Genomic DNA, 11,132 nt, shown 5'->3' with positions numbered 1-11,132 from the left:
TTGGACCCTGTCGTATCCCAGGAAACTGTGATGAAGGTAATTCTTACAGTAAATCCATTTTCCACAACTGCTATGATGACATAATAGTAGCATAATAACTTCCTACTCATTCAAAGTGAGAATTAGTTTATCCACCCAGATCCATTTTCGTGGCCTTTCTTTGCCTTTATTTAGTCAGTTTTTCTGTATTTTTTTTCTCAGCATATATGATCCAGTTCTTGTAGAGATATATATAAATATATATTGCTTTTTACAATTTTAATCCAATTATGGGGATAATCTGCAAAACATTCTAATGAAACAATTACTTGTAGTCTCCTGTTTGCAATGCACTGAAGCAGTTTTTATTTTCTTCAAGTGTCGAAGACTAACAGACAACAATCCATACTAAACAATCTTAATGAACCATTTCTGTGAACTGCTGCAATTATTTTCAGATTGGTGTATTTTAGCCACAAAGATCACTCCAAAGCCTTTGAAATAAATCTTTTAAAGTTGCTGTAATGCTCCTTGTGGCCTAATTATAGGCTCCTTACCCATGGCAAGGCTTGGGTCTACTGGTAATGCGAGGCCTGACTCCAAGTTTACAAAATGCTTCAGTAAGACACAATATTTACATTTACTATAATCACCTGTAGCTGTGCTACAGTACAAACTGACCTTAATAAAACTTCCTCAGGCTTTTCTTTGGTGTCTAGAGCAGGAATGACTGGGAGGCCCTGGGATATCTACTATGCTGGTGCTCTATCTTTCCTTAACTGTCCACTTGAAGGTTGGCGTCTCACCATGATTAGTCTGCCTCCACTTGGTATTGCACAAAGCAAGCGAGTCACACTTTGTCAACAGGAGTGACGACTGACTGTCTCTGTTTTAGTTAATGAGTGATTGAGTCCTCGGCCGGTGAACAAAGGCTTCGCTCTGTCCTGAACTCAGGCTGTTAGTTAATGACTACTTACAGCATTGTGTTTATCGTTACCTGTCAAGGTGAGTGAGCGATATGTACAGAAGTTTCTGTTGGTGCGGAACAGCTGACCTGACTGACGTCGTCGCTCTCGCTGGTACGATGGCGTCATAGGCCCAAAGTGGAAACATGGAAGTGTTGTCGGCGTTATGTGTGTCAGATCTCTTGTCTAGATGCTTTTGAACGAGCTTCGATGGCTCCTTTGACCAGCTATTGTTCGCCAGTAACCGGTGTGGAAGGGTCTTGTTGAGACTTGCAAATACTAAAGAACCGTTTGCTGCTCTGCTCTTGCCATAGTTTTGGGCGGGTAAATACTGTCTCTTTCAAAGACTGTAGATAATATAGACTTCGACACACGCACACCTTGCTTGCAAAGTTTATACAGTAATCAAATGCTTGGGTTTATGGACACAGGCAGGTGGCCGTGTCAAGAGGGCATCAGCTTGCAGCTATGGACTTAAGTGATGGAATGAAGGCTCAAGAACTGGAAAGTGTCCGTCATTCTTAATGTTGAGCTTGAATCCGATTCAGTCGCGAGTCTCACTTGTAAAGATGCAAACCCAACCGAAGTGATGCTGCCAAACCGTTGAGGTTTGGTGCTGCGACTAAGTAGACTTTGTCCAAACTGCACAAAATAATTTAATGAGTTTTTGTTAATCCCTAAAGTCAAAGTGTGAAAATGATTCTCTGAGTGAAGAGGGAAGCAGGTATTGCTACAGACAGTGTTGTGGAATGTGTGGTGGGGCTTTTGCGGTTTGCACAGTGTTTGGTGGGGGAGGGACTAAAACATTGTTGAGCTGCCTCTAATCCCTCCCTGAACTGAGTCAGTGTTTGCTCTCTCTTTCCCTTAAAGGAACACTTACCTCACTTTCTATTTGCCCTGGGTTTCTCAATTGTTACTATACTACTACTATACCCACTCTATTTTTTGGGGGGGGCTTTCATCTACAAATGAAGTTGTTGACCCAAAACTAGCACTAACAGTTTTCACTGTAGAGGTTGCTATCTGACTCCACTGACAGAATTGTTCTCTTGGTGTTCCCCAGGTCTCAGTGACGTGTCCTGAAGGGCAGATGACAGATTATCACTTGAGCATTTGGTTGAGATGAGGTGAGTCGACTACACACTACAAAAACTAGCTTTAAATATCTGACCTGAATGTATTACTAATCATCTCCACTGCACAAGCTCAGTGTGAGTATTTCTTATTTATTTTTTTACTATTGAATAAGCTAAGATGTTTTTTGTGAAATTTTAAACATGCTTCTAATTAGCCCGCATCTCCAAATTGGTGTTTAGGCAATGTTAGGATTGTATCGCTCCGAAATCAAGAGGAATTCTCTGAATTTGTTTTTCAACTCTTGGCCCGTCAACATTTTATCTGAATCACTAATGAGCAGTATTTTTCTCTTCTCCCCTCAGTGTCGCTTGCCAGCAATGTGAGCTCTACTGACGAACAGTCACAGCTATTTTTCCTGCCAGACCTCCAGCAATCAATCAAATGCTCCAGGACAAGAAACTGGCCAATCATGGCAAGCAGGTTACCAGTGACAGCCGATCCCTAATACCCAGCATAAACCAGCAGCAGCAGGGAGCTGCTGGTCACCTTGGTTCAAAGGCTGCGGGTGCCAGGAACTATGGAGTCAAAACCAACCAGATATCCCCTGGCAACTCCGGGATGAAGGCTGTCAACCAATCAGCGAGCAGTGTTGGCGGGATGCTGAAAAACATATCCAAGCGGGAGCGAAGCCTTTCCACTGACTCTGCTGAATCAAGAAATGCCATTCCTGCAGCTCTGGAGACCGATACCAAAGGAGGTAAGGCCAGCATTCACATAGGACATTGTGCCAGCGTATGGGACATGGATGGCATGTCTCTGTTCGAAGTTGCAGAAGTTCACTTCCTTTAACTTCCTATCAGCAAAATCTTAACCCGAAATACAAGATTACCGTACATGCATTCGCCTCCTCCACAGCAGGAAATGAATGTAAGGACACGGGACAGAAAAATGTGCAATGCCCTGACCTTTCACTGATGCATTAGAATTTCCCACTGACTTCTGATAATGTGCTTCATGCCTGTTCTGCGTCGACATGAGTCACACAAAAACATGTCACAACATTATTCAAAAGGAGTAGATGTGGGGGGGGGGAAGAAAGAGACTGAAAGACCCTTTTAGTGTTGCCTTTTAACATGTCCGTTTATATATTTCAAAGCATGTGATGCGCGTTTAATTTCTGTTGAATGTTTTAGAAGGTCACATAAGCATTTCACTGCAGACGGCATAATCTGATTTTTGCGAGGCATCAGAGCTTGCAGTACATGATTTAAACCTCTCCTTAAAACAGACACACACACACACACACACTCCATCGGCCTCTTTTTCTCATTTCCTCTGTTTGTATTTATGTACCCAACGTGCATTCAAATGTAACACAATTCTCCCATCTCACCTTTTCAAATCTCTCCAATACCAGACAAACAAAACCTTGACAGTGACAATTAGGTTCAAGACGGTGTCAGATTTGGCGCAGTTGTTGACGTCACGCTAAGATAAACCAGCTACTAACAAAATATTCTCCGAAGAGGAGGAAGGAAATCTTGTACCACGAAGTCAATAAGATGTTGGGCAATGAACCTGGAAACACTTCACTGATTTGCTTGTAGAGCTTCGGTATGGGCCTGTAATCGGGTATATTCTGGGAACGCTTTTGCTTCTTGTCCATTTGGAGATTAAGTCTATGCATTTTCCATCAGAAGAGGTTTCTGCCTCTTCCACTGCAGGTGGAACTTGTGCATTCAACAATCCCAAATTGCACGATGTATGCCTGCCAAGCGCTTCTCCAAACAGTCCTTATGCAGACATGACTTACACGAATGATTTGAAAATGGTTCAATATTTCATTTTTACTTGTAGATCTTTTTAATAATCAAATCAGCTGATAGCTAAGAATGTTCATTTTTGCATTGATTATCATGCTGATAATTTACTGGTTTGTTACAGAGGTGGGGAACTCCAGTCACCTGCTTTGTCTCGATTATGACTCCACTAGCCACTTTGAGAACTTCAGACTTGCTTAATAGAATAAGATTTGACCTGACGTCTACATTGCATTCATGATTTGAGACTTGACTTGGATTTTAGACAAATGACTTGACAAGTTGATTTCATGCACAGAGCTAGAACACCAGTACATTCACGTCTGACCCGAGAAAATAGTGGTGAGTCTTGTTTAGCGCATTATTTACAATTGTATCTGGGAATGGACAGAAGTAAATATCATTGGCCTTTGAAGGGGCAAGTCAAAGGAGAGTTCTCATCAAAGTATTGTGTGTGTATTATTCTGTAGAGGGTGTCATGCGCAGTAAACGACGCTGTGTTCTGGAAAAGAAACAGCCGTACAGTGGAGATGAGTGGTGCTCGGGACCTGATACAGAGGAAGATGAAGACAAGTTGCACACTGCAGCCCACCGTGAGTCTGCCACCTCCAGAGAGGGGCAAACACATCGACAGTTGCTGTTGTCTGAATGAGGCCATTTGATGTGAAGGCCACATATCAATTGCATTTTTTCTGAAAACAACAGGTTAAAGCTATAAATTATTGATTGGTGTTTTCAGATCCTTCACACAGCAGTCCTACACAATTCCTTCCCCTGATGTGATTAAACATGGCTTTGGCTTTTAGCTCCATCTAGTGTCTGATATTGTATCATTAAAGGTGTGCTGATGGTAAAACGTTAGTCCAGCATACCACCAAAATTAAAACCTGTGCTCTATCGATAGGTCCTGTCGGGGTTCTTACGGAATGCCTGTCTGCAGCCCCCATGTCTCAGTCTGGGGGTCCTGCAATAGGATGTGGAATGGGACCAGGTCTAAAAACAGAAGCACCTCAGCCATCACAGCAAGTATATTATGTCTTCACAACCAACCTTGCCAACAGGTGAGAACAAATTGTAGACCTCACAGATGTGTGATTATATACATGAGAATCATCTTGAGTTTATTTACAAAATCATCAAAACGTACAGTTCACCACTAAATTATGTTGACGAGATTTTGATATTATTGTTTGGCAGTGCTGCAGAGGCAGTAATGAAAGGACAGACTGATTCCATCCTTCTGTTTCACCAGCAAAACATCCCGTGCTCCAAGCTGGGCCAGGTAAGGAATCTAGAGCTCACCTGTAAATTGAACAAAATGTCCAAGTTTGCATGAATGAACAAATACATTTTACTTTCTAACATGTATAAAAATATGTAACTATTTGTACATACAAAAGAAAAATACTGATAAAATAATAAAAGACAAAAACACCGCACATAGTTTGAAAAAGGAGTAGAAAGAAGTGGAACACTTTTTAATTCCTACCCCTTTCTAACTATTGGTCAGTTTGTAGCAAAATATTCAACATAAATACTCATATTAATAAACCATATATACTCCTCATCATGCACAGTTAACACACTTCCTCTTCCATATACTTGTTTAGAAATATCCTTTGTACCTTTTTTTTTTAAACCGATATATGTTTGTACTTTTTCTTTCTGTCTTCAGACTATTCCACAAAGTCACCCCACAGCTAAACATGCACAAGCTTCTCATATTTGTTTGAACCTTTGGTATTTTTAAGTTTAGGTTTTGTTAAACATGTAAAATATAAGTATGAAGAACCTGTTTCCAGCACATTAAATTGACTCAATGATTCTCAGATAGTAGCATTTTTTTTTTGTTTTGACAGATAACGCATATATAAATATACTATAGAATATAATAAAAATAAATTTGAAACCAATAGTTCCTATTGGTATTTCAAATTACAATAATCTGTTGTTGAATTTAAATACCATTTTAATGGCTAGAAAATATTTCTGTATCTCCTGTTTCTGCCACAGAACCACCCATCAAGGAAACTTCCAAATTTATCTGAAAAGGTAAATCTAAGTGGTTCTCCACCTGCAGCCACGCCCAAATCCCAAAGTGGAACTCCACGGCCAGCCTCGGTAGGAGTTGGAGGCTCGTTGCATCCTGTAGGGACACCTTCATCAGTTGGACACTCTGATAATGAATCCTCTCAGACAAGACCTGGCGTAGCCACCAGCAATAACGGCACCATTGCCCATAGGTCGGAGGAAGGGAATGCAGCCACGTGTGCAGACTTAGTTGCAGGAACTGGAGATTCAGAGGGCGCGGGAGCTCTGATTCATCCGGCTTCAGCGCCATCTCCCACAGGGAGTCCCTCGATCCTATCGGCACACCTCCAAAGTGAAACTGGTCAAATAAATGGCCCAGAGTGTCCTGACGGTCTTTCCAAAGAGCAGCTGGAGCACAGAGAGCGCTCTTTGCAGACATTGAGAGATATAGAGCGGCTGCTTCTGCGAAGTGGCCCAAATGGAGGCCTCGGAAACACAAGAGGTTCCAATAGCACTGCTGGTAATAACTCATCCAACCTCAATAGCAACACAGATAGAAGTGCTATTCTAGAGGACAGTGATGATGGTCCTAATAATTCTAGAAACTGCAGTAGTGGTAATATGCTGTCATCAGCCTTACCTGGGATAGCAGGGATGAAGAGATATGAGGAACCCCTCCAGTCAGTTATTACTCATGCTCAGTCTCTTCATCCTCCATCTCTTGGTGGACCTACCCTTGACAGCCCACAAAGGGATTCCCACCAGTACTTACCACAACACCCCCATCACCAAATATCTTCCCCTGGGGTTGACATGGGTCAATTACTGGGACCGGAAGGTTTGACGGCAGATCAAATAGCATGGAGAAAACTTCAAGAGGAATACTACCTAGAGAAAAGACGGCAACAGGAAATTCAACCGCACACAAATCCCCAGCACCTGAGAATGATGAGCGAGATGGGAATGCATGGAAGTCCTATGATTATGCGAGGACCACCTCCTCCCTACCACAGCAAGCCTGGTGATCAGCAGTGGGGTCCTGGCAATATGATGGGAGGTGGAATGGGTGGAAATGCACGGATGATAGACATGCACCTTGAAGGCCCTCGTGGCCCAAGGTTTCTGGGACAGATGCAGAGAGGTGCTTTTCCTGGTATGTCGGGGGGTGTTTTAACAGTAGATGGTCTGGGACCCCAAAGGCCCAACAGGCCAGGGATGATATGGCTAGATGATATGCCAAATCAAATTGGTGGTGGAGGTCCCTTTCATGGCTGCTATCCTGGTGGACCTCTACAAAACCTGCAAGAAGACCCAGAGTTTCATATAATGGAGAAATTGCAAATGCAGCGCCTTTCCGCGTTTGAACTTGACAGGTTAGCTAAACAGCAGCAACAAGAAAGGATTATGGATAGTCCTGGGGCCCCAGATTTAACCAGTTTAGGAATGGGTCATGGTCCACCTCCCTCTCGAGCTTTTCCTATGGATTTTCGTGGCTCACGCGAGATGATTGAGTCTCCTGGACGGGGTCCTCAGATGAGAGACTTGGTAAATTCTCCTTTGGGGATTCTCGCTATGAAAATGAACCCACAGATGAATGTTCAGCAGCAACAGCAGATGATGTTATCTCAAAAGCTTAGAGGAGGTCCTGCAGGAGGGGGCCCTTTGTGTGATATGTTTAGTCCTGGAGCGATATCACGAATCAAGGCCGCAGAGAATGTAAGGGGAGGAAATAAGGGAATGATCCCAGGACCCGATGTCCTCTTCCAGTTTTCCAGTCAAGGTCCCTTCTCTGGAGGACAGGTGGAAGGGCCCTATTATCAACAACCTGACCATGAGATGTTTGGGCCTGACCAGCAAGATCTTAGTCAAGTGAGAGCTTTATCTCGGCTAAGTCACATGCCTATGACTGGAGGCTTCAGGGACGCAGACCTCAGTCCTAGGCACCCCTCTGACCTATCAATTAATGTCAACCCACTGACCTCTCCAGTGCCACCTCCTCTTCGGCTCAAATCTCCATGCCTCAACCAAGAGCCATCTCCTCTTCTACCATCCCCCTCTGCTCCAGGACTGAAGTCACCGTCACAAATCTCCTCTGCTGGGCATCACCCCCCTCTTCCCCCTGGTGCTGGGACGCCTTCCTCTTCTTCCATGAAGTCTCCCCAGGTACTGGGATCTGCCAACCTTGTTTTGCACTCTCCATCTGCTTCTCCAGGACACCTCAAGTCCCCAGGCATGGGTGCACGCTCTCCAGGGTGGGCTTCTCCCAAAACAGCCCTTCAAAGTCCTGGTGGTCCACCCAATGGAAAGCTGATGGGCAATGGAAGAAGTAGTTCCACTGAGACGGGTACATTCATATCATACAATTATGGCTCATCTTTAATGTTCCTTGAAATGACTTGGCATTAATAATATTTATGTTCTTTTCAGGCCAATCTCTTCCTCCCAGGAGTTCCAACTCTACTCCTATTAGCCAACCTGGATCTATGAATCCTAGTATGCCCTTTGCATCTTCGCCTAGTGCCCTTCCACCCCAGAATCCTTTATCCCTTATTATGTCTCAGATGTCCAAGTATGCCATGCCCAGTTCTACGCCCCTCTACCACGATGCAATCAAAACAATTGCCACTTCTGATGATGAGATGATGCCAGATCGACCTCTTCTAGCTGGTGTCAGCATTGGAGGTAGGAAAACAGAAACGCATTGTTAGACAGAAAAAAGAGCTTTTACAATTTGGTAGTATGTCGACAGGAAGCAGCAGAGTCATCCTGGTCCAGTATATCAATTGTAGATTTTTCTCAACCTTAACTCTATGACTTCAATGATATATATTTTTTTAAATACCTCCAGTTCATATTTGCGTTTTCACATGTTGGTCATGCTTTGTCACCAGGAAACATGGGAAACCCCCACACCCCCAATGGGCCCCACAGTGATCCTCAAAGTCCCATGGGTATTCTAAGCCAAGGCCAGCAGCACTTGCCTCACGAGGCCCCCGGACCTTTGCTTTCTTCTCCAAACAACATTTGCATGTCTGCCATGAATGCTGCCATGATGGGAGGATGCCCGCCTGAGGGAATAGGGCAATGCAATGTTTCCCCAGTATCTCAGAACCAGATGGCAGGATTTCCTCGCATCCAGCACCCACCACATGGGCCCATGCACTCTCCTGTTGGTGAAATGTTGCAGAATTTCTCTCAGCCTAATGAGAATATTCTTTCACCACAGCAGTTGCTTCGGTTTAGTAAAGGTCCTCCCCACCAACGCCCTTCCCATCCCTCAAACTCATTTGCCTCTTTGCCTATTGGGGATGGCCCAGATCTTCGCGATGTCATACGACACACTCACACAGGGATCCCTGAGTTTGATTTGTCCCGTATCATTCCCTCTGATAAGCCCAGCAGCACTCTTCAGTATTTTCCAAAGAGTGAGCCGCATCAAAATCCACATCAGGGTCCATCCCAGCAACCAACTCCACAGCAGCTCCTCAAACAACTGCCTTTGTCTGGCCCTCCACAGAGTAGTGGGACTTCAGCCAACACCCACTTGGCATATTTACAGAATATGATGGCTGAACAGCAGCTGTCACCTCACCCCACCCACGGTGTAATACGCCAAAGTGTGGGCATTCCTCCTGGGGGCTCGAGGGCTATGGTTTCTGGTGGAGGTATGGGTTCCATGTGCCCTCCAGGACATGTGATGACAAGGACAGGCATGATGCCTCAGCAGCAATTCCAGCAACAGCAAGCAATGATGGCCAACAGCCTTCTTCACCATCCTACTAATCAGTATCCTGGCATGATGCCCTCACAGCAGCACCCACACAATTTGATGGCACAACAGAACATGATGATGATGCAGGCAAAGCAGCGAAGTATGTCTGGGGATCCTTTTGGCCCCCAGGGTCCTCTCATCTCCCCTCAGGGTCCCATGATGACCCCTTCTCACCCAGAGTCTGGTATGATGGGACGCCAGTCTCTCAGACAAGGTGGAATGTCTCTGGACAGCCCCATTGGATATGGGTCTGGCGGTATGGCCAATATGCCATTCTGATCCAGCCTCCATAAACTGTAAAATGAAACCCATTTTCAGTAGGTTACATTGTGTTCAACGTTCTTTCTTTAATGTTCTTCAGACGGTTATTTGAAAAGAGCAACTGTAAAAATAAATCGGCAACAATTTTAGATTACAAATGATGCAAAGTATTGATTATTTAAAAGCACTGTAATATGGTTCAATATCTGAAGCCATTTTCTGAAATTCTGTATAAAATGTATATTTGAAAGATGTTTTGATATTTTGTTTGAATGTTTTAATATAATTTTTTCCACATCAAATATTTGTTCATATACAGTATATAAACGTATAATGTTAAAAATATATATATAAAAATAATACTGCATATACCATGCAGTAGTGTTTGTTTGCAGTCGTCCTGCTTAAATGTGCTTTAATATAAGTCTGAAAATATAACATTGATCTCTAATAATGTAATGTGTTTTTGGCTGTTGTGTCATCAATTATTGTTTAAGAACATTAGTACCAGTGTTGCTTTGTCCGTCCATCTGTTAGCAAGATGACTCCAAAAGTGCTTGATGAATCTTGATTACATTTTCCAGAAATGTTGGAAATGTTACCAGAAACTGATGATTCACTGATCACATTTTGGTGATGATTCAGAAAAGATCCTGGATTATGGATCACTTTGAAATCTTCGGTAACATTGCAGTCAATGGAGCTTCAAAATTTGTTTCTCAATATCTCAGTTGATTATTGACTGATGTTTATGGAATTTGACAGTCATGTAGGGAGGGGGGGGGGGGGGATCTCTGTCACCACCGGGTCGGATCCAGAATAGTCAGTAAAAATATTTAATTTTAACATTGAAAACTCCATTTACAGATTCACAAATCGGTTAAAAATACACATCAATGCCGATTCACTTTCACTTTTCATGGTTGGTGTATAAAGATACCAAGAACAATTTAGAACCTTTTGGTGATGATCCAGTCAGATCAGCATGCAAGTCTAATTGAGGGGAATGAGCTGCCCGGGGTGCGTTTTTAGTTCACCATATAATCAGGATTGGGTAACCTTCTGAGTCCCTCAAACCCCACCTTCTCCGGTTGTGTTGAGCTATGATCAAAAGAACAAAATGCAGTTGGACAGGGCAGCTTCCAGTTAGGAATATGCATGCAAGTTGCATTTCCGAGGTGGGGCGCCTTGCTGTCATGGATATGGCCCTGGGTGAACAATGAATGA

The 11,132-nt window shown here is 43.5% G+C and overlaps 1 protein-coding gene across 1 annotated transcript; it reads left to right on the top strand.

Moving 5' to 3' along the window:
• Positions 1–2,462: 2,462 nt before the first annotated feature.
• LOC137916368 (B-cell CLL/lymphoma 9-like protein) lies at positions 2,463–10,315 on the top strand. The gene is made up of 7 exons (XM_068759412.1): positions 2,463–2,778; positions 4,312–4,434; positions 4,746–4,902; positions 5,039–5,123; positions 5,855–8,216; positions 8,300–8,554; positions 8,764–10,315. Exons 1-7 carry the CDS (start codon positions 2,463–2,465, stop codon positions 9,921–9,923), a joined length of 4,458 nt encoding a protein of 1,485 aa, XP_068615513.1. The 3' UTR covers positions 9,924–10,315.
• Positions 10,316–11,132: the final 817 nt, after the last annotated feature.

Source organism: Brachionichthys hirsutus, unplaced genomic scaffold (assembly GCF_040956055.1).
Source record: "Brachionichthys hirsutus isolate HB-005 unplaced genomic scaffold, CSIRO-AGI_Bhir_v1 contig_1002, whole genome shotgun sequence".
NCBI lineage: Eukaryota > Metazoa > Chordata > Actinopteri > Lophiiformes > Brachionichthyidae > Brachionichthys > Brachionichthys hirsutus.
The sequence above is the reverse complement of the archived record's forward strand: the minus strand, read 5'-3'. Positions and strand labels throughout refer to the sequence as shown.